At 39.4% G+C, this 24,339-nt stretch overlaps 1 protein-coding gene across 7 annotated transcripts in view; it reads right to left on the reverse strand.

The window, feature by feature from the left end:
* PRPF40A (pre-mRNA processing factor 40 homolog A) overlaps positions 1-24,203 on the reverse strand; it is a 49,892-nt gene extending 25,689 nt beyond the window's left edge. For 4 of the 7 annotated variants that reach the window (XM_005296466.5, XM_005296465.4, XM_008171445.4 and 1 more), the window contains exons 1-13: positions 24,068-24,203; positions 23,131-23,954; positions 20,442-20,579; positions 16,765-16,845; positions 13,485-13,515; positions 8,207-8,229; positions 5,177-5,254; positions 4,962-5,072; positions 4,454-4,574; positions 3,235-3,259; positions 2,430-2,804; positions 1,252-1,360; positions 99-163 (exon numbers count right to left, since the gene is read on the reverse strand). In XM_005296466.5, the coding sequence (XP_005296523.2) occupies positions 99-163; positions 1,252-1,360; positions 2,430-2,804; positions 3,235-3,259; positions 4,454-4,574; positions 4,962-5,072; positions 5,177-5,254; positions 8,207-8,229; positions 13,485-13,515; positions 16,765-16,845; positions 20,442-20,579; positions 23,131-23,487 (1,514 nt within the window). In that variant the 5' untranslated portion in view covers positions 23,488-23,954; positions 24,068-24,203. Of the gene's footprint in view, positions 1-98; positions 164-1,251; positions 1,361-2,429; positions 2,805-3,234; positions 3,260-4,453; positions 4,575-4,961; positions 5,073-5,176; positions 5,255-8,206; positions 8,230-13,484; positions 13,516-16,764; positions 16,846-20,441; positions 20,580-23,130; positions 23,955-24,067 lie in introns of those variants that run through there. The other 3 variants (XM_065561736.1, XM_008171444.4, XM_024108049.3) reach the window with 2 other exon arrangements.
* Between the last annotated feature and the right edge of the window lie 136 nt (positions 24,204-24,339).

Consider the following 24,339-nt stretch of genomic DNA (forward strand, 5'->3'; position numbering starts at 1 on the left):
TATTTCAGTGCTCAAATATGACACTGATGAGGGCAAAGCATATATACATTATGTCTGTGACAAACAATGTAGATTAAAGAGAAGAGAGGAAGCAGTACCTGTATCTAGGATCATTAATGATCATTTTCATAGCTTGCTCCCATGAGGCATTGGATGGTACACGCTGTGAAGACATTAAATCAATAATGTAACCATTAGATTTGGTACCAACATACTATGGTGATACAGTTTCTTGGAAATACTGATAGACTAGATTGAAGTATTTCATTTGTGTGGTGAGGCACAGCAGACTTCTCACTGATGTTAACAGGAGAGCTGTACAAAGACAGACTATTCCCCCTTCATAATAACTATGTACAGTATGTTAGTAAAATAAAGTGATGTTTTCATAAATCAGTCAGTGAGAGTGAGAGATACAGGGCACTTTTAGGATCATCATCACTATTTCTACCATTTGATTCTCTTTCAGGCACTCTTCTACTGCATTTGGACACTAGAGTGTTGGGCATACTACAGAAAGCATCCATCAATAAATAGACTCAGAGGGAAATTGAGCATTAGATCATTCTTCTCTCACCATCCCTTCCACCTTTTGAACAATGGTAGGAAATTCAGAAAGCATGCCAAAGGACAATTGTATAGGGTTCCATATTTTTGATCCTGCAGTGAAGTAATAATACGTTTATAACATTTACTGTAATTTCAAAAAGAATGTGGAATAAAACAACAGTATTATGACTTCACAAAGGATGGATCATAAAAGAAAACCTGTCTAAACACACATGGCTTTAGTAATTGTAGTAAGATGAAGGAAAAAGGAAATGGATTTTTGTTGACGATAAATGTATTTTAATGTGAAAGTCACTTGTTCCAACTGCGGTTAATCTGCAGTTAAACATAGTGACAGTTTTTGCCTTTGTCAGTCGGCATCTTTATAATTTTCTGCCATATCTTCATAGGGGACTTAAAAATCATCAATTTCTAGATTTTGGACAAAATTATGAGTTTAAAATTGCATTATACTAGGGAAAAACATAGGAAGGAGAAGAGCTGTAAGCCCCCTGATTACACACAAATATTTTTAAAAAGCATAGGCAATATATAAATATATAAACAAGTACACTTCCTCTATAGCATTTTTTTCCTCCTTTACTCCAATATGAAAGTCAACCTTTTTAAAAAATAAATCAGTAATTTCTCAGGCAAATAATTCAGAAGAGTTTAAAGAGTAGTTGACTCAATTTAAAAAACCTTTTCTTTCAACAGTTCTTTAAATGCTTGCTTTGCTTCTTCTTTCGTATTCCATGTATATGTTTTTTTAACTGGCTGGGTGTCCTCTTCCTCTTTTTTGGGAGCAACACTAAGGATTAAAGACAAAATATTATATACGTTAGGTAAATACACCATTTTTCAGTTAAACCTAAAGAACGGTCATTATCACTTTAAGAGATGTCCAATTAACAGACATTTATTGAGAAATATTTTTCAAATATATAGTTTAATAAGATGGAAATTAATACTTTATATAAAAATAATAATTTGCTAGTCTAAAATAAAATGATACACATTATGGGGGGAAAACTGAGAAACAGACTATCTGAACAAGTCATTTTAAAAATACCTCTCTCTTTGCAATAGTGGTGCCACTATTACAATCAACTGCCTGCTCAAATTATCTCCCTCTTGATTTAAGTGAGAGGGAGAGAGAGGAAAATAGGGCATTAATTGTGAAAGAGTCTTGACTTTGCAATTACTCCTAATCTTGCCTAAAACTAGTGACCTTCAAAGTACACTGCAAAACTTGTCCGTTTTTACAGGCTTTTGGTGAGGGATGGAAGGCATAGAGTAGTTGCAGTCAGTTGGGAAGGTGTGATACAAACTTTGGTGGGTTTATTTGATTTGGATTTTTTAGTCGGGGACAACAGCCTATTCAGAGTGGGCTACATGTTTTTTCTTAGTTTTGTATTTTTAAAAATGTATATTCTAAATTACAGACAAGCACATGGGTGTTTCAGGATGATGCTGCTTGCTAAAATTCTCAAATACTTAAAACAAAGAGTCTAACTCACTATTCACAGAGTGGCAATCCGTATGCTGTATGTTTTAATATTGTTTATCTAACATTTCTTTATTTTTCTAAAATAAAATACAAAAAGTAATGGGTCCCAACAATCCCCAATTAAATTTGGCAAATAAATGAAGGACCTGAGAGAGATATGAGGGGGCTTTTAAAAAACAATTTAAAATGCCTTCTTCCCTTGTGTTTTTTCTTAACCATTTCTCTCCACTAGCTTTGCTCCATTCTCCTTTTTTCTTTTGAACAAAAAATTTAGCCACTTCCAATATAACTACAATCCCACAACTCTCAACACTAAAAAGCCTTAGATTAAGGAGCTGTATTCCAAGCCAAATTATTGGATTTTGCTTACTCCACTGAAGCCTCCTGTTTAGAAGTTTCCTCTACAGTGTTAGTGACAGCTTCTGCATTCTGCTCTTGTACAACAGGGGTGGCGATGGTTGTGGCAGCGGCAGCGGCGGTGGTGGTAGTAGTAGTTTGCTGCACTTGTTCCTCAGCTGTTGTAGTTACTGTACTTTCATTTTCTACAACAGCAGCTACTGTAGATGCTTCAGCCTCAGGAGCAGCTGTTACAGCAGGAATGGCAGTGGCTGCAGTAGTAGCCACGGCAGTTTCAACCTCACTGGTGGTGGTGGTGGTGGTGGTGGCGGCGGCAGTGACGGTATCTGTAATTTCTGTTGCAACAGCTGGAGCAGAAGATGTTGGAGTTGATTCTTCTGGTTTACTGCTGAATACATGAAATAAGAAAATTGAAATAACAGTTTTATAGTCATGTAAGTTCAATTAACCTTAAAGGAAAATATTAAACTTTAAATACAGTTCTAAGGACATCACCAAGAGTTTTAGGCCTACCTTACAAAGTGTTATATCTCACAAAAAAGAACTAAAACAATTTCAAAACTGGAGAGTTGTTTTTTTTTTTTTAGAACTGTACCGCTTAACAGAAATACAGGGACAGAAGTTCAAATATTTTTAAATTAAAAGCACTTCTAAAATTAAATAATGAAAAAATACTTTGGTAATCAAGTATTAAAAACACTGTAGAGATTGAAAGCAAGCTAGAAGTTTATTTCAAGAGATCAGGGTTATTTCAGTTAAAGAAAAAAATAGTCACTGATACTACCAATTTAGTAAAAAAAGTATTTTTAGAAACATACCTGTTTTCTTCAGCTTTAATCATTGCTATAAGGGCAAAAGAAGAAAATGTTTATTCAAAATGCAACTGTTCACAAGATGCTTATGTTTGGAAAAGAAAACTTACTGATATATATACTTATTTTAAGAAATTGGTCAGGTATACAAAAATAGATCAAGCTGTTCTTTTATTGTTGATATTTATGATGTTAGTATTCTTGTTTCAATAATTTTAAAGATAGGTTGATTAAAATGAAATTCTAGAAGCACCAAAACACAGAAAATCAGCCTTCTGGAACTACTTTTTCTTTTTTGTTCAAACTGAAGTAAATATTTTCAGTTTCATCAGGCAACAATGCTACTTTCAATACAGACAAATAGGGTTTACTCAACTGCATCTTTCCTTTTCAGTAATCTTGTTCTATCTAGTTTTTAAATACCAGTGCTGCTTCTCTAATCTTTGGAATTCCTCCCACCCTCACCCCCAACTCTCCCCATTTGTACTATTCTATTACCTTAGCTTCCTTAAAATTATTTTAACATTTGTAATTTTTTCACCTTTGAAGAATTTGATTTACCAAAAATACTGACCATACCCCATTCAAAGTAAACACTTAATGCAGCATTACACTCCACCAGAACAAACTATGATGTTACTTTTGTGGAACAGCAAGAAGAAATCCAAATGAGACCTAGATTTATATTCTTGTGTGTCATAATATGATCTTACACAAATAAAAGATGTTGGTGGTTTTCTCCCCCCAGCATCTCCCAGCCCCCAAAATTAAACAGAATCTCAAAATAAAGCTTTACACACATGCACTTTGGAGGGATGCATAGTTTTGACTTTGATAAATTAGCTTTTCCCAACAATAATATATTGAAGCAATGGTTGGCGGGGGCAGTGGGGAAACAGATTATCAATGCCGTTTACAAACACATCTTCATGCATAATTTTGATTTTCAAGTAAGATAGCTAACACCATTTTTATTTCAAATCCACTGAATAGGAGGACATTGAATTAAGTTTAATCTTTGAGACTTTGATCAATTTAAAATAAGACAGACCAGTTCTGTTCAGTTATGATGTTATATTATTGGGGCAAAGCTCCAGAATCTCTTTTTTATTTCAGTCTATTTAATTTTTAATAGGAAGAACTATTCCTCCACTAAACTAACAGTCCTAAATATAGAAATAACATTTATATTATACACAAACTGCTTAGTTTCCATTACTGTTACCTTCAAGATCTTCAAGCTCTTTGGGTTTTGCCCAGCGTGATTCTTTTGTTTGGGAATTGTAGTAATAAGGCTTTCCAGAGTCAGATTTGTACTCTTTCCAAGGGCATTTAGATAACAATTGCTAACAGAGAGCAAAAACGTTTGTTAAAAATCTTATTACAATGTTTCAAAACTACTAAAATATCCTAAAAACAACCCAAAAATAAGCCTAAAATCAACTTAAAATATATCGCAATGCATACAATGAAAATATTTCCTGAAGAAAAGTGGCAAAATGTAAACCTGATGTCACATTGTGATCTCTAAAGCACATCAATGAGTATCTTGAAGAATCCACCCAATTCAGTTATAGACAGTTATCTAGAATTAATAAAATTTGTTTTTTGGAGCGGGGGTGTTTACGGTTGTAAATTACATTGAAATAAACATTCTAATGCATGTCTCCTGGACAGTACACTGAACTCATTTTAAGTCACTTGTTCCATATCTTTCAATTAACTTGGTTTACCTCAGCAGGTGTTTTGAGATCATCTGGCTTCTCCCATGTAGATTGTTTTGTTTCAGTATTATAATAATAAGTTCTTCCATCTGGTGATTTATGTTCAGTCCACATAGATTTCTAGGGAAAATAAAACAGACCATCAATGAAAAGCAATAAAATGTGATTATGAAATGCTATAAAAAACTCTAGAAAAGTTAAATACAAGTAGAAACTCATGAAACCTGTTTAGAAGGATCTTCATTTATAGAACTGTTGGTTGTGGTGGTTTGCTGGGCTGCGCAAACTATTTGATGTGTGATCTGAGGGGGAAAAAATGAAGTGTACCGAGTTCTTTTATTTGTTTAAATTAAAAAAAAAATCAACATGTATTTTAAATATATCCAATAAGAATGTTTAAACACAGAACAGTAGCAAAAAAAAAAAACAAAAAACAAAAAACAAAAACAACAACAACAACAAAAACAACCTAAAACTGATTCAGATCGACAAATTTTGTATTTACAGTAAATGATTTTAAAGTACAATGAAGAATCAAAAAGGAAAACTTACAATACTACTCCAAGATAGACAACGACTGACTGACATACATGCACACATATAGGATGTCTAGGTCACTTTTAAATGCAACTTAAGTTGATGACTGACTGAAAATCATTTCTATACGATGGCAGTTTAGTGTGCCACATGAAATAAGTTCAAAGTTTCAAATTACTTCCTAGGTGACACCTATGTACATCACTAAGGACTGAAATTTACAATGACCCAAGACTGGGAATTGTTATATTAAGTTATGGACTGGTGCCACACTAATCCTGCTGAAAAGGCTAAATCCACTGGTATACAGACATTTGTTTATAGCAGTGGTGGTCCTTGAGTAGGGTCCTACCAAATTCACGGTCCATGTTCGTCAATTCTACAGTCATAGGATTTTTAAAATAATAAATGTCATGATTTTAGCTATTTAAATCTGAAATTTCACAGGGTTGTAATTGTAGGGGTCCTGACGCAAAAAGGAGTTGTGTGTGTGTGGGGGGGGGGGGGGGCGCCTGCGGTACTGCTACTCTTACTTCTGTACTGCTGCTGGCAGCGGGGTACTGCCTTCACAGCTGGGTACCCGACCAACAGCCACCGTTCTCCAGCTGCCCAGTTTTGAAGGTAGTGCCAGAAGTAAGGGTGTCAATACCACAATCTCACTAACATAACCTTGTGACCCTCCCACCCACCCCCGGCAAATCCCTTTTGGGTAAGGACCCCCAATTTGAGAAATGCTGGTCTCCCCTGTGAAATCTGTATAGTATAGTATAAAAGCACACAAAAGAGCAGATTTCACTGGGGGAGACCAGATTTCACGGACCGTGATGCATTTTTCCATGGCCGTGAATTTGGTAGGGCTCTATCCATGAGGTATCAGACTTCCCACCCTCCACCCCAATATTTGCTTGTATTAAGTTGTTGTACTGTGTGGTAACTTCTCCTGAACATGGGAACAGGAACTACTTAAAATGTCAACAAAAACATAGGGTCCAAATACCATCTGAAGATTTTGCAATGGAGCAGAAATAGTATCAGAGACACAAATATTAACTTTTTTTTATTAGACTATTGAAAAAAAAAACAGTTTAATTCAATAATAGCAAAATAGATTGTTATGAGTTAGTTTGACCCTCACACTTTAAGATCAAAGAGACAGTTAGGACTAGAAACACTGATGGACTGGTACACGGGCCTTCCAGATTAGTAGACTCTGACCACTCATTAGAAAAACATTTTCTAACCCTTATGACAAACCATTATAATAATTGGCACTAACGAAGATCCTTGTTGGTAATCTCAGCTGAGTTACCAAGGATTGAATATAGTCATGAAACCTGAAGTGCTCTCTCGTTCTGAACATGTTTATGACAGGGCACTGTGAAGACTACATTGTGCTATACTGTTCTGTTGATACAGACCACACACTTCAGAGCTAATACAAAAGTTTTATGAACACTAAACAGACATGAAAATTTCTTCTTTTTAAATTTAACTAAATCAATAGGAAATTTGGGGATTTAAAAATAAGGAGTAATTTCCAGCCTTCACCAGCACAAAAATACTACATTACACTAAGGAACTGGGTGCCTGTTTTAAGGTTCCATATCTCAAAATGCTACTCTGCTTTGCAAAAGCATAACTGGCTAAGGTTGAGTCTGTATTTCAGTCCTCAAAATTCACAAGATACCAGAGCTTAAAAATCATTACAATTTTCCAAGACCTAAAAATATTACATTATTTTTATCGCAATCTTATTTTCCTTTGTTTTCGATATATTTTAATGATTGCTGTCTTGAGAACTAGAGGAACTAGAAAAACACTCTCCTAAAAGTCCAAGAGAAATTAATAAAACTGGGACTTTTCAGCTTGGAAAAGAGACGACTAAGGGGGGATATGATTGAGGTCTATAAAATCATGACTGGTGTGGAGAAAGTAAATAAGGAAGTGTTCTTTACTCCTTCTCATAACACAAGAACTAGGGGTCACCAAATGAAATTAACAGGCAGCGGGTTTATAAAAAGAACAAAAGGAAGTATTTTTCATGCAACACACAGTCAACCTGTGGAACTCTTTGCCAGAGGATGTTGTGAAGGCCGAGACTATAACCGGGTTCAAAAAAGAACTAGATAAGTTAATGGAGGATAGGTCCATCAATGGCTATTAGCCAGGATGGGCAGGGATGGTGTCCTTGGCCTCTGTTTGCCAGAAGCTGGGAATGGGCGACAGGGAATGGATCATTTGATGATTACCTGTTCATTCTGTTCATTCCCTCTAGGGCACCTGGCATTGGCCACTGTCAGAAGACAGGATACTGGGCTAGATGGACCTTTGGTCTGATCCAGTATGACCGTTCTTTTGTTCTAATCAGAAAACTCAATGGGAGCAAAGAGAGCTCAGCACACCTGGTATTCAGGTCTCAATACTGAATGGCAAGAGTATTTGGTTGACAAACTAGTACAAATACTTCGGGGGCAATTCAAGTTTTCAAACACTAGTCAAAGACTGGTAGTCTAATAGAAAAAAATATTGATCCCTAAGCATGTAAACTGATTTATGAGTGCATAAGTAACGGGCAAAGTTACAGAGTAAAAATAATATGGTGGGGGGTGGGGGGAAGAGGGGTGGAGAATCAAATAAGGTTTTTCTTTTAATGTCCATACATGGACTTATAGTCATTGTACTTCTATTAAGTTTCTGAAGCCTTGGTTTTTACTCACCTGTGTTCCAGGAGGTGTAGTGCCTATTTTAAAAAAACAACACAAAAAATAAAAAACAGAATGAGAAACACTAGTGCTCTAGAAAACACTTCTAAATTATTTTTTTCCTCTCTGGCCTTTTATAACTTAAAAATGACTTACTGTAAATAAAAGATTTGATAAAAACTAAAAGAAAGATGATCTACCCATAACTGCAGTTCAAGAAGATTATCAGGATAGATTAATCCTTGGAATGGGCACCCAGGGGCATCCAACCAGAACTCTTTTGCAAGAATGTCTGTTGGGGCTACACACGTTCTTGCAGCACCAGTTGTTTGGGCTTATAATGAGCCAGGACCCACAAACACAATCTACTTTTCATTATGCAGGGCCCAGTTCAGGAACACAACTCTATTCATGGCAGCATTTAAGCATGTGCTTAATTTCCATTTAAGTCACTCGGATACAAGCATGTGCTTAAATGTTTTCTTGAGCCGTGTCCTCAGAATTTGAATTAAAGACTCCAAAGAGGGCAGGGAGGGCCAGGAGTCTGAATCCATATCAAAAACAATTACGGTCAAATAGCCTCTCTTTCTCCTTCAAGCATAAGCACCATTGATCTTCACTCTGGAAGACTAAGTAGCATGAAAAATTCCCAAAATTCCCATACTGTAGTACATGTACCAGAATGCTACGTTAGTTTGTTGGAAATTGTACATGTTCACACAGTTGTCTTCCCCTTTTAAGGCATAGTGGGACCCAGGGCCAGCCAAACCCTGTTCCTTGACATAGTACCTTTAAGGAAATAGGTATTCAAGGGAGCAGCAGATCAGCTGGGAAATGGGGCCAGATGTTAATCAGGTAGCTAGTTTTCATGAATTTTGTTTTTATAAAAGCACATTTTAACCACAAAAGCCATATCTTTATCATCAGTTAACAGAAAAGTGTGACACTAAAGTGACCACGTGTGGTTTGTGAAACTGAAAAAATAGTTGTTAAATAGTGGCTACTTAAATTAAGACTAATTTTTATAGTGAATTAGTATCAAAAACATTTTTCTCTACAATGAAGCTGATGATCACATCTTTCAAACCCCAAGATTGAAATAAAAAAAGAAAAATACACAGAATATTGTGAATCTTTGCTCTGCACAAGAATATGCAAGATAAATTGTGCAGATACACAGTATCTTTCTTTCATTCCAAATATGAAAACACAAGCAAAATAACTAAAGTAACTGAATCACAGAAAGTAGAAATGAAGAAAAAAAATTTAACGTGTATTTTTAAATACACTAAGGATAGGACAAGTAAAGAACTTAAATTGCAGCGAGGGAGATTTAGTTTAGACATTAGGAAAAAATTCCTATCTGTAAGGGCAGTTAAGCACTGGAACAAATTACCTAGGGAGGATGTGGAATCTCCATCATTAGAGGTTTCTAAGACCAGGTTAGACAAACACCTGTTAGACAGGTTCCAACAATACTTCGTCCTGCCTCAGTGCAGGGGACTGGACTAGATGACTTAGCAAAGTCCTTTCCGCTCCTACATTTCTAAGATTCTATGGACAACATCCAACCACTCTTATTGAACAATTGTGGTTATGTTGAAACAGGTTGAAATAAAGCACTACATTTTATGAGATTGTCTGTGCAACTAAGCCTCTCTTTTTAAATACTTTTGATTTGTTCGGATAGTACGCAATTGTTGATTTCCTCTCATAGTTGAGAACACCATCAGTATTTTTGGCAAAATTGTTTAATGCTACATCTATCCTCACTGTCATCTGTCATTTTACTATGTCCTTTATAGTTAACGGCAGTGGTGTAGCTGGGAATGAAAATTTGGGTGGATCATAACTTACGACAGACAAATATCACAGCACCCCTTAGCCCTGAGCCCCGTCTTCTCCAGCTAGCACCATCCAATGAGTTCCTACCATGGCTGTGTGCATGTGTGTGCACAAGAGACAGACAGATAAAGAGACACCCCGTCCAGCTCCCCACACATTCACTCCTCCTCCAGATGGGGTAGAGATGGGGCAGGCCTCAGCTCCCTTACCAGCTGTGACCCTGGGTGCTGGCCAGGGCTGACCAGCACCACCCACTGAGGAGTTGCTACCACATGACACAGAAAGGAGGTGGTGGCAGCACACAGACCTGTCTCTGCCAGGGCCTCCCTGCTTGCCCTGCAGTGGAGACCAAGAAGCATCCCTTCCTCTCAGTGAGTGACACAGACCAAACTTTGGGAGGGTCTCAGACCTGAGTGCTGGGGCATATACTCAAAGAATGTGAGGCTCACATCCTGGCATATGTGGGGGGAGGCAGACACTCCCAGACTATAGAGCTTGGTGACCTGAAGGCCCATCCATGGGGACACATTCCCAATCCCTGGCCAGCCCTGTGGCCTGGCTTCCCCTGTGCTCACTAGGTCAAACCCTAGCACCAGCCAGCAGCACTGCAGGCTGCCAGTGCTTCCTGTGCCACCAACATAGGCCAGCCAGGTGAAAAATGCTGCAGGCCAGTATGGCCTGCATTTGCCTGGCCAGGCTTTCATCATGCTGTGGGCTGGGCTCTACACTGTTCCATGCTGCCACTTCTGTTGCCCCTCCACATCCTGCCTGCCTTGCTGCACCATCATCTCTCCCTGCTGCTCCAGAGCCAGCCTACCATCCATGCAGCCCCACTTCGGTAGGGCACAGTGGCTACAAGCAGCACCACCCTCACTCCCTGTGCCCAGTCTGCATGCCCAGTGCCAGCATGGATGGCCCCACAGCTGAGGTGCTGCTGACCCTGCTCTGTAGGGAAAAGGACCTATGAGGTCAAGGTCTCAAGCCAATATGAGGACAAGGGCTCAGACAAAAAATTTGGGTGGGCAATGGAGCACCCTGTCAAGGCCATATTATGCAATATTATATGCCTATGTGTAGTGAAATGTATTAAGCGTGTAATTATGAGGGCGAGTGATTGTGTAATTCCCTGGGGAGAAGCGGGGTAAGCCTGCTTGATTCTATGCACAGCCCTGTGAAGGAAGGGCTATGAAACCCTTAATCTAGAAGAAGGAATCTGTGGCTCCAAAGTGCAGAAGGAGACTTGTGGGGAAGACAGGGAGAGGGACTGTAGCGAGGCTTGCAGAGTTTCCTGGCTCAGAGGGAACCGGATAGGAACTTGAAGCTTTTGAACAAGAGTGTAATGAGGCTAATGCTACCAAGACTCCCCACCTCTCTACTCCTCCCTTCTTATGTACGCACTCTCCACCAGAGCTCACATGCACTCAAAGCTCTACCATCAGTCTAACCTCATTAGAGCTGGGCAGGGAACAGTTTTCTTACCTCATAAAATGTTTTATAATTTCAAAAAATGTCCCGTTCTGCATCGGAATAAAACTGAGACCTGTCGAAGTTGATGGTTTTTGAGGTTAGGTTTTTTTTCTTTCCTTTTTTTTTTTTTTTTTTTTTTGGAGGGAGGTGGGGCGGGAAGAACTATTCTGGAGTGGATCTGTCTCAATATTGCCTGTTGGAGCTGTTCCACTTTGTATAGAAGAATATTCACTTAAGTAGGGACTAGAAACTCAGTCTCACGGTTCTCAGGTGAGTGCCAAAGCCCAAGCCCCGCCATCCAAGGTGGGGATGGGGGCCAAAGCCCAAGGGCTTCAGCCCCAGGCAGGGGGCCTGTAACCTGAGTCCCGCCACCTAGGGCTGAAGCCCTTGGGCTTGGGTCCTGGGCGATGGGGCTTGGGCTCTGGCCTTGGCCTCAGCCCTAACAAGTCTGAGCCAGTCCTGGCGACCTCATTAGAACAGGGTAGTGACCCACTTTCTCACAGTTTGAGAACCACAGCTATAGTGGGTCCATCCCCCTGATATTCCATCCTGGTCCTGAGAAACCTTCCCAGTGAAAGTTTTATTGAAACTTATAAGTTCTTGCAGAAAAGTGAAAGAACTTTGACAAAGTAGCACTTTCTGATTAAATAGATTTATTGAAGAATTCTCAACTAATTCTAAACCTCACATTCTCCAAGGTTCCAGTGGGACTCCTTCAGTCAAACTCCCTTCTTTTCTAATTTCCCCCAGGCAGATCTCCACCAGACTCATTCAAATTTTATTTTACTGTGAGTCCATAAATATTTAAATTAAGCCTATTAAGATCTAAAATAAATGTGCCCGAAGAAGAAATTTGCATCTGGCACTTCCAACATAATTTCTTTTAAGAACTAAATTTTGTACATGAACTAATAATGTTTGGGAATGGCTGACGCATACACTATTTTAGACCTGGTGGAATGAACCTCAATATCTTCAAGCACTGAAACTTCTGCAAGATCACAAACCTGCATGCGTTCTTCAATCCATTTAGACAACCTCTAAGCAGAAATAATCTCTCTGGATTTATCAGAAATTACAAATGGACCAGAAGATTCAGAGAGACCATAATTCTATCCAAGTATTAAATAAGGGCCTCTTAACACCTAAGCTATGCTATTTATCTTCTCCCAGTACTGAGTGCAGATCTAGGGAAAACACAGGTAATTTAATAGCATGAGTTCCACCAGAACTAAACACCATCTTAGTGAAGACACAGGTTATCCTTATGGCTCTCAGACTCTTTATAATGACGTTCTAGACACTGGCAATCCAATCTTCAAGGAATAGCTTACACAAATATCTTTGCTCTAGATAATCCATTGGCGATTCCATCAGTTTCAGGAGCACTAAGTTCAACTCAGCTCCCAAGAAGGTGCTATTCATGCATGGTTGGAAAGAATATTTTTACTGGAGAACGTACACCAAATTAGATATGGGACAACCAGAAGAATATGGGAAGGAGGTAGGAGTTCCTGAAATACCCTCTTGGTCTGAATGTTTGGTATTGCAGGAGAATACAGATGGCCTGGGCATCTCAAGAGTAGAGATCCATAATAACAGACAATACTTGAAGGAGAAAAAATAAAATAAAATAAATCCAGAACAGGATACGAGTCTCAAGTTTGTATTTCTGAAGTGTGTAAAATAATTAATTAAAAATATTAAAACGTTAAAGAAAACTAACAAGACTCAAAATAAGGTTTTAAGGAATATAAAAATTAGGCTTTTGTTTTCTTTCCATGAAAGTTTTTTCATTTCTGAAAAAGACATTAGGAAAGGTAAAGCATCACTATAAACTAAACTTAATAAAGAGTTTATATAAATAAAAGGGAAACTGGATAAAGGTTCATTTACATTGTTGTAAACTTAAGCTTCATTTTTTGAGATTTAACCAAGTCTATTAAAAGGTTTTAAAAATTTAATGATTGTATATACATACCTACTTGTGTGTCCATACTGTTTACTCCTGGCTGTAGAAACAACCAACATGTTATTTTAAAACACTAACAATATATTAAATATGTTACTAAATATCGTAATAATCAATTCAAAGAAGCAACTAAAGTTTTTCCAGCAGCAAAATACTTCATTGGCTTAAATGTGGGTCTCCATCTCCCCTCCCAAATACAACAATAATCATGGGAATTCCAGCTCTATCAGAAAGTAATTTAGGATAACAAGCTACTTTTCTGAAAGAGCCATACATTCACCAACTAATTTCAATGAATCTCTTGCCAACCTCACAAACAGCAGTCCTTCAGCATGCAAATAGAACACTCATCCAGAATATACAGTGCAGATGATCAGCTAATTCCAATGCTGAAATAACACACGAGGGTGTGTTTGTGACTGATACCACCACCTATGTAATACTTTAAACCTTCATTGATTCAAACAGCAATAGATCAGCTTTCACCAACTGAGAAGAGATGGGCCTTGGGTACGTATCTGAATAAACATTTTCAGATTTAGGTCAATAAGGACATACTGCAACATCACCACTATGCTTAGTGCAATCACTTAATTTATCCCACACAATTATTGTCAACTTAGTACTAATAGAAAAATGGATTTAACAGTTGATTCACTAAATCTACCATTGATTATTATTTCTATTAATTATTATACTCCAACAGCTGAGTCCGTTATACTTTTACTAAATTGTCATGGGTACCCAGAGCCTTGATTGGCACTCTCTTACACAATTAGTGCAAATCTCAAATACAAAAGGGGAAGGAGAGGATTAAAAGGATTTAAGAATTTCTTGACTTCTATCTTTTATGTAAAGCTTTAACAGATACACAAGTTTACCATTTATTGGACTCAATCCTTCAGTTACTTGATTTTTTTCAGGCAGTCTGCACAAGAGATAACTGAACATCTAAATAATACAGATTAGCAAGGTAGATCCAATAAAAACACCCATACTGGTGCAATCAAGTTCAAGGTTACCCAAATGCTCACTCTGAGGGTAAATGATCTTGCTTAATGCACTGGGGAAAAATTTCAAAACTACCTAAGTGACATAAAGCAAAATCCCCTTTTACTATCAATGTGACTAAGGCCCCATGTAACTTAGGCACCTTTGAAAATTGTACCAACTGTATATACACCTCTACCCCGATATAACGCTGTCCTCGGGAGCCAAAAAAAAATCTTACCGCGTTATAGGTGAAACCACGTTATACCGAACTTGCTTTGATCGGCCCGAGTGCGCAGCCCGGAGCACTGCTTTTCCACGTTATATCCGAATTAGTGTTATATCGGGTTGCGTTACATCGGGGTAGAGGTGTATATTAAACAGCACTATCTAAAGCTCTATTTAATTTGCTGCCCAGGTAGAGTAAGCACTCTAAGGATATCCCAACATAGACTGATTTTGTCATGCTTTGAAAATTTAAAACTAATGATAATTACCAAAAAACTGCTTGATAATATGGGAGAGAGTACTCAACTGATTTCCAGACTACATTCAAGCTCAATTTATCTGTACTAGGAAAAAGACTTCCAGCTGTAATTTTTTTATCCAATCAAACTGCCAACACCAGCTGATCTAAAGTGATCCTATGTTGCTATGATGCTGTTTTTTATTTTTCTGAGTAAAACTTCTTTCACTACCTCATTTCTTCTGAATAGTGACTATAGGTGCCCAAAAGAATCCCAAAAAGTGATGGCCTCAATTGGTAACAATTAGTTATATAGAAATAAAAGCTCTTGCTGTACTGCACCTCATGATAATGATTGTTGTTGTAAGACACTGTATAAAGACATGTATATAGGTGTTTTGCAAAAATACCTGCATACAGCACAGTCTCTAAGTGCACTGAAGTCAACAAAAAGAAACACATTGGCTTCGGTGAACTTTGAATCAGGCTTTATATTTAGATAAGGCACACTACAGAGAATGGATTTCATAAAGAGTTATGAAGCTTACGGAAAGCATGACAACTACAAAGCAGATCATATTAGAGAGTCAGTTTAAGGCCAGGCAGGCCCACCAGATCATCCAGTCTGACTGCCTGTGTATTACAGGCCACTAAACACCACCCATCCACCCCATTGCTAAGCCCAACAACCAGAATTAGGATAAAATATTACTACTCTCAGGAGACTAAACTATTGTGGGCAATAGGCAGACAACGGGAGAGACCAGAATGAATCAATGCCCCCCTAAACCCCTGCTACTGCAGCAAAATTATTTAATACAACATACCCAGATAACCCTAGTAAGTGACTGCTTGCTTGAGAGAAAAGCAAAACACCCACTGCCTGCCAAAATGACCTAGGGAAAAATTCCCTCCTGTCCCAAATATGGTAAAGCATGTAAGCAAGACCCAGCTGTCAATCACCTGAGAAAAAAATTCTCATTACCACCATATAGCATGAAAAGGAAATAGTTATCTTAATTAAAACAGAGAATATTGTATGTTTAGATTCTGAAATAACATATCCTTAAAAATATCCTTAAACACCATATCATTTGATGTTGTATTTAACTGATATTTTATTATTCCTGATCATTTTGTAGTACGAAAGTATTTGTCAGAGCTCCAAAAACCAACTGAAATCATATTTTCATATATTTTAAATTGGATTGAATTTTAGCATACCAGATCTCTCTTTTTAACCTCTTTTGACCACAGTGCTTTTTAATTTTTTTTCCTGAGATCTTTGAAATTTCTCCAAAGTTTATAATGGGCAATCCATCTTAGAAATCCATAATCAACTTAATATGAAAGAAATCAATGAGATTTCTGTCATTGGCATCTTTTACAAGATTTAATGAATTAAAATTGTTTCACTATTTTGCTGTGTATTATTAATGTGGAAATCATGATGAGTACTAAACACCTTTTTTTTTTTTTAAAGTTACAATAGATGTACAAAGAGAAAGTGCTTGGTGTTATAAAAAAAATCAATAGTTACATGCGATATTGAAATCTGGGTAGAGAGAGAATATTTTGCATGTTAAGGAAGTAATCAGATTAAATACAGATCACTCCTCCATTACGGTGCAAGTGGCTGCTTTTGTGTGAGTCTTCTGAAGCTTTATTCAAATACTGACCTCTTCTTCATGGAATTTTATACACAAAGGAGGACATTTTTATCATCATTTTATACAAGTTCAAAAGCTTGACTAGACTTTATGAAATGCTGGTAATAGTGTTTACATAAGGTAAGGTAGTTTAAAAAGTGAAAAAGACAGGTTTAAAGATTACCGGTACAGTAGGCTGCATATGCGCTTGGGACATATGAGACATCATCATTCCAGGCATCATTGACTGCATCATTCCTGGCATCTACAATTAAAATGTTATTGTAGAGTGTACTTGAGAAAATATATAGCACCAAGTATGAACTTTTTATGATAGTGTACCAGTCTCAAACTACTTATTCTATTTGATAAACAAGTTTAATAATCCCCCAAGACACAAGAAAGTGTAATAGAAGTTTGTACAAGTCTACATAAAACTAGCAATAATGTTAAGTTTGGAAATAGCTAGATTTTCCACAAATCCACTCCAACAGACTCCCCAATTTAAAGGGAAGATGAGCATACATTTCAACTTAGCTCTGAAATATTAGAAGAAAGCTAAGACATTTATTGTAGACAGCACTATTTGGATTACATGAGAATCAATAACAAATGACAAGATGAGTAATCTATTGATAATGCTGTGCCCTGTCGTAATAGGAATCCTAGGCTAGAACAGGGAACATAGAAGGAAAGATTTCTCAGGAAATCTGGGAGCCATCAAACAACAAAATTAGTTAAGTATCACAAATGCTAATTCAGACTCTAAGATTGGTCCCCTCTGTGATCTTGCACAACTCTCTTAACTTTGATGCCTTCTTTCCCTTGTCAGCTAGCAGGAGTAATACTTGAGGTAACTGCCTCACAGTAGTGTTCTAAGAATTAATATTTGCCAAGATCTTTCAAGATGAATAGTGCTATTAAAGAGTTAAGTAGCAAGAGCGAAGAGTTCTCAACCAGTTCTTGAATGGTTATAAACATCTAAAAAAACATGTAACATGAATGCAAACCATGTAAGCTACTTTTAAACCACGCTACTTCCCTTAAAACAATTTGAACATGGTAATGTGGACTGGCTATTACAATTTGTTAAAATTTGAGTCCAGATCTATGTACTGTCTGATGAAATAAAGACCCAGCTTTTTACTTTGAGAAGCTAATTTTTGTCTGGAAGTATATGCTTAGACTATTTTGAAGAGGCAGTAACCACAGCAAATTTATATAGATAAGTTACTTGTTAATGACCAACCGATGAACTATAAAGCGGTTTAAAAATTTTCTTAAAAGGATTTCCTTCATATTTAGCACTTTTCCCAGTTTTCCACTAGTTCTCGCTATTAAGAACTGATAAGCCATAAATAAATGTGGCAAAGAGCACAAATAGTAGTGCTATGCTAATCTGATCATATTCAGCTGATGAAATTTTGGTCACTCAGTCCCCAAAGAGGCCTTGGGAAGTCAACCCCTTTATGTTTCAGTCATCCCCCATTACCTTTATAGACTTTGGCAGGCTGGCCAAGTGACCCCATCCCCCTGTATCTTCAGGGAGCATCAGATTACCACTCCCCTCATCTTGCATCTTGTGTGGAGAGAGGGATATTTGGTAGGGCTACTGCTCCACCCTCAATCCACAAGGTTTTCTTGGGAGGGTGAGGAAGAAAGGAAAAGTTGGAAGGCGGCCCTCCTATTCCTCGTCATCCTGTAGAAGCAGGAGAAGAAAGCACTCTTGCCCCACTGCTACTTCCAACTAAGTGGGATCCGAACATGTGAAGTTTCCTAGAAGCCCTTGCACAAGTACTTACAGGAATCTCAAGCATTCCTTATTGCTCTGAACTCTCTCTCTGTAGCTAGAAAAACCGTAGTTTTTTGAGATAATACTGCAGTTATTCTCAGGCCCAAAGCCTTTGCAGATTTAAGGTTGCAAAAAAGACCCAATTATTTTCAGCCCCGGGAGATTTTCTTGTGAATTAAGTAGGGCAGCAGTCCTAGAGTGGCACTCAAAGACATAAAGAGTAGCAACAGCCTTGTCCCAACAAGGCACCTGAGAATCAAGGTTACAACCTCCAGACTGTCCCCTCCCAAAATGCTTCAGAGATCAGCAGAAGAACCTGTATTTGCTAGGGGAATGGTCCTAGCATCCAAGGAGATGGGCCAATAGACTAACATTTTTCAGTCTAGTAGATTTAGAGTCAGAATACCAGCCTACTGGCCCATTCTTATTGGCCACATAGTCATTAAACCTCTAACCTCCCCTCATTTACTTTCCCTTCCCCCTACCCTCAAGAGCCTTTTCTTCCACAATGTCTGCCAGAAACTTGCTGACTAAGTTATCTACTTACTTTTTTCATTTATTACACTATGTGGGAACTGCTCATTACATGGACAGAAGGGGAAAGATGATGGATGAAGGGGACACAAGGGTAATGGGACTCTGGCTGAAAACGTTTGGGTAAGAGACAAGGGGATTGACTAGTGTGTTTATTATTTTTTTAAAAATGCTCATAATTGGTAAGATATGTGCCTATGATCAACCTAATCACTTTGTTTTCACATTGCATCACGCCACCTCCATCTGCCTTTGTCTTTTTAAACTGCATTACCCTTTGCAGCTGGTATGTATCCAATGTAACAGACTGTCATACTGTGTACTGCAGCATGAAAAATGTATCAGACACCTTTCAGGCCTACATCTACTAATAGTGTAGGTGAGCCACCCTCCAGGCATTAAGATTCAGGGGTTGCCCCAATACTCTGGGAAGGGGCGGTGATGGAATTCCTACCTCTCGCAGGAGGCTCCATCTTTCACACTGGCTTCCTTCTAGTAGGCGTCTTGTAATTTTTAATCTGCTTTAGCTTCCTCACAATGTTCGCAGGAAGGGTGTCCCCCCACCTTTCTACCCCTCTGTCTTGTCAATTTGACTCTGCTTTTGTTTAGGAAAGCCAGGATCACCAGAAGCAACACTAGAGATTTCTGCATATTCAGGAAGGGAACTGCCCCATTTCAAATTCAGAACTTACTTAATAAGGGACAGGAACTTTCATTGTTAAAAATAGAAAGCTTACAATATATACAAATGTATAGGCACCTTTACTTGCCAACAACATTTTATACTTGCCACTGAGTGTCCAAGTTTATTTTTCAAGACATGCATCATGTTGACAACAGGGCAAAAATAACAGTATGTTACAGAAGTGTAGAATAGCACCAACGAATTTTACATTTCTTCCCTCCATCTCCTGTAATTTTCTTCTATCCGTGGTTATAAGACTTTCTTAGCACAGAGTCAAAGAAACAAATTTTCCAGCTTCAACATTATCACACTACAGTCTCTTGCTAGAATTAAAGGGGAGTTTTTTGTTTGTTTTCAGGATTTTTGGCTTTTAGAACTGCACACTGCTAGATGCAACTTATCTGAAAGACTAACAGAATACTGTCTAACCTAACAATAACAAAAGTTATGAATTCAAGTACCGGATCTTTTCATTTTAAATTTTGAAATCACAAGACATTTCATTGTTTTTGTTACAAATGTACTTACTGCATTACCAATGGATGATGCTATAGAAACACTACATTTTAATGACTATTAATATTATTTCAGAGTAGCAGCCGTGTTAGTCTGTATCCGCAAAAAGAACAGGAGTACTTGTGGCACCTTAGAGACTAACAAATTTATTAGAGCATAAGCTTTCGTGGGCTACTGCCTAATAAATTTGTTAGTCTCTAAGGTGCCACAAGTACTCTTATTAATATTATTATTTCCAAGCAACTCTGGGAGACTTACCTGTCTTTAGGATTCTCTCAGATCATTGTTGGGGGGTGGGGGGAGGTGGGTGGACAACACAGATAAGCTGCCTTACCTGCCCCATTGGTGGTCCTCCCATTGGAGGCATCATCTGAGGCATCATTCCATGCGGAACTGGTGGCATATTCGGTGGTCTCTGGCCCATTGGGTGCATTCCCATAGGTGGATAATGCGGCATGCCTGGGTGCCCCATCTGAAAAACCATGTAAATAAATGAAGATATTAACATCAAAGCACAAACTGTAGAAATGTAATAACAAAGAATAGGTGCATGATAAACATGCCATTACAGAAGGAATTTGGTCATCTATTTTATCTTCTGATGGATGAAGGAAAATGAAGGATGAAGGACCTTTCAAGGTCCCTTCCAGTTCTAGGAGATAGGATATCTCCAGTATTTATTTATTTATTTAAAATACAGAGAAAATTAACTACATCAAAATGCTTAAATGTTCATGACATAGCTCTAAAACAGACCAGAGTCTAGAACAGTGGACAACTAAAGATTGTCAGAAATTGTTAATATAAATGAAGTTAGCGAACGTATTTAAAAATTCCAGTAGAATACAGAGAAAAAACTTGGAAAACTCCCTCAATGCGTAAATATTACACAAAGGCCCAATACACCTACAGATGCAAACATTTTCATATGCCATTCCATCTGACTACATTTAATGGAAGTATACACAGGCAGGGAAAAAAGAAACAGATCTTTTCCTTTCTACATTTATGTTTACTGTCATGTCAATGCTGCTGCTTGTAGATTAGTTCCAGTAAATTTTCTCTATATCTTTTTTACAAAAATCTATATCATACATTAAACTTTTTATGGCCAAAAACACTTTTCTTCTTAAAATAAATAATAGTTCTAAAGGAAGATTAGCTCTACTAAAAATTAGTGAAAAAGTAACCTACTGCTGAATCTATACTTAGCAAGGTAACTTCGAGAATTTTTCACTTGACCAGTCTGGCACTAGGAGACCCAGGGTTAGGAGAGAATTGTGATCTACAAGAATGTGAAAAAGTATGGAAGTTCACTTTGTACAGGGCACTTTCCTCCATAGTGATTTATCCATCAAATTATTAGCATGTTCATCAAAAGATGTCAAAGTAACAAGTAAACAACGGATAAACTCAAAACCTTAAAAGAAAGTAGAATAGACACAGAAATGGCATATCTGTACAGATCAGAATATGGTCAGTGATCAAATTTTCTCCATCTTATCACAGAAGTACATTTTAAAAGATTGATCTTGTACTGATCCACCATAGTTATTTTGGCTTTAAAGCAGAAGTGACACCTAATATTTAAAATAGCAATTTTCAGTATTTTTGTCAGTGGAAGGTAACTTTTTAAATCTCTTTTTAGTTACATAAAACAAATAAAGAGACATCTCCATTGTGATTTCTTCCTTCAATAATATTGAAGACCCTGGTTAAATTGAAAGAATAACCAGACAGCTTCTCCATTATTTTTGTACTTCAATTTCAATGGGTCCTTGCAGATCCTCTTGAATGTGGAAAGCTATGGTTTATGGAAATATGAAAGATTTTAAAATACTGAAAAATTATTTAGATAAGTTAAAAATCACACCACTGATGACTATCCTGCAAAAGTCTCCCTATTTCAATATACCAACATTAGCTTAGCTACCAATATAACATCAACTAGTATTGTAAAATATAATTGTACTTTTCTCTGCTTATCATACTTATTGTGCTGGAATATATGTAATATTATTATCCCACCAGGATAATACAATTGAGAGAGTAACTTGAAAATTTTAGGTTAGTAGAAAAGCACATAAACTGCACATTTAGGAAGTAACACAAAGTACTTTTTTAAACTCCTGAGCAAGTTTAGATCTCGCAGTAGAAACAGCAACTTACTCATTTCTTTAACTCCAGATGTTATACAAATAATCAATGGGTGGAAAGACAAAGTCTGCCCAGTTCCCTCCTCACACCCCTAGATAGGCAAGAACAGTTATCCTTTCTGATCTCAGGCCATTTTCCTCCTCTTTTTCTCCCAGGTGTAACTACCAACCAGTTGCCCCCAGACCTCCAAGCCCTTCTCTTAGTTTCACTGTGATGAGAACATCTCATCCCAGCAATAACACTGCACTTGCCACGCTCTCCTAGGGATCTCACATAGGCCAGCTCTCTTTGCAGTACCGACTACAGAAACAAAGATTCTCCATGGACTCCTAATCCTAGACCCCCAAGGCAGAAATGCAGGGACTCAAACTACATTCAGAACTCTGCCTCAGACAGCTCCTGAAGGGCACATGGCATTTTTCACAAAAGAAAGTGCTAGAGTCCCTGCCCCAAAGAGCTTACAGTCTAAGAGGAGCTTAGTGGGAGAACAAGCCAGCCCCACAAAGGGACAGAGGACCCTTTCCTCTCCAACTCTAATAGGAGCCATTAGAAATGCATTAGTGTCCCCACGTGAATCGCTCTGGCTGCACTAGTCCTATTGTGGCTGAGCCTGTAACTCCCTTGAAGGGGCTTCTAAGAAAGGCCTGAGAGGATGCCACCAGACTCTTACTGCTCTTGGTTCCCTTCTGGCTCTAGCCCAGGCTCCCAGGAAAGGGAGCAGAGTTGTTCCCATGGTGTTACACGCCCACAGAGGTGCCCCCTCCAGGATGCAGCCGGGAGCCATCTCCCTCCTCCTCCTCCTCCCCCCGACGCTGCCAGGCAGGTCCCCACCCCCTCCCCGCTGCAGCGTTTAACCCTTCACTTACCATGAGGGATCCTCTATCCACTCCGCCCGGCCTCATCGAGGGGTTCAGGAGGCCCCCCCCGCCACACCTGCCAAGAAGCCTCCCTCTAAGTTGCTGCCGCGACGAGGGGCCAAAGGGCATTAGAGGCTCGGGCTCACCGCGGGGCGGGAGCAGCGGGGCCAGGAGGCTGACAGGCTTCCCACCCGGCCAATCCGGGCGGCCTCCCAACCGGGAACTCTTCGGCGATTGGTCCGCAGCGGAGGCAACGGGGCGGACGGCGTCCCCCGGCGTCAGCTGCATGAGGGGAGGGGGCTTCGGCAAGGAGAAGGGGAGCGGCTGAGGGGAGGCCGCAGCCGCCGCCGAGTCCCCGCCCGACATCGCGACCCCCGGCCCAGCCCGGCACACGGATGGACGCGCGGAGTCTCCCCCGGAAGCCGTACACGAAACCGTTAGCGGCGTCCGGCAGGCAGGAACGAGGGGACCCTGGCCGGGATCGGGCGCCTAAAGAGGCCCAGCGCCGCGGGGAGCGGGAGAGAAAGGGGTCGCGCCGGAATCGGGCGCGCAAGGGGGGTCGCGCCAGATAAGGGAACGCGCACGGCTAGAGGAAGGGGGAAGAAAGGGCGGTCGAGCGCGCTGGGGGCCGTCGCTCACCGGGGGAGAGGACGCGCGAGGGTTGCTCGCGCTGGCCTCCGGAGCTCGCGAGGGGGAAGAAACTGCGGCGGGGGGGACGAGTGGAGGGAACGCTGGGAAAGGGGTCACGTGGGCGATGCAGGCGGGGCTAAGGAAGCTAGACGGAACTACTGACACCTAAGGAGGGGGGCAAGAAGCGCGCTTTCTTTAGTCTCCTATCAATAAAAAGCAACAGAGGGTCCTGTGGCACCTTTGAGACTAACAGAAGTACTGGGAGCATAAGCTTTCGTGGGTAAGAACCTCACTTCTTCAGATGCAAGGGAATCACCTATCAATGATACTCGTGCGCGGTCCTCAACCACCCCTCGGGGGAGAGTTGGTAGGTGCCTCGTTACAGACGTTATCTTGGCTTCCCCTTCGTTGACCTGAGTTGGTACGTGCCGCGTTCAGTCTTTTCTAGTCTGTTCCGGGTCAGCAATTCTTGCTAGAATCTCCTAGCCACCCCTCCGGGCAGTCTGGTTGGTAGGTGCCTGGTGACGCAAGAGGAGTAGGCGTCAATTTGGGCAACCCCGCCTCGGCCTGAGCCTGACCCTGTGGCCC

The sequence above is a fragment of the Chrysemys picta genome, chromosome 11, assembly GCF_011386835.1.
Source record: "Chrysemys picta bellii isolate R12L10 chromosome 11, ASM1138683v2, whole genome shotgun sequence".
Classification (NCBI taxonomy): domain Eukaryota; kingdom Metazoa; phylum Chordata; order Testudines; family Emydidae; genus Chrysemys; species Chrysemys picta.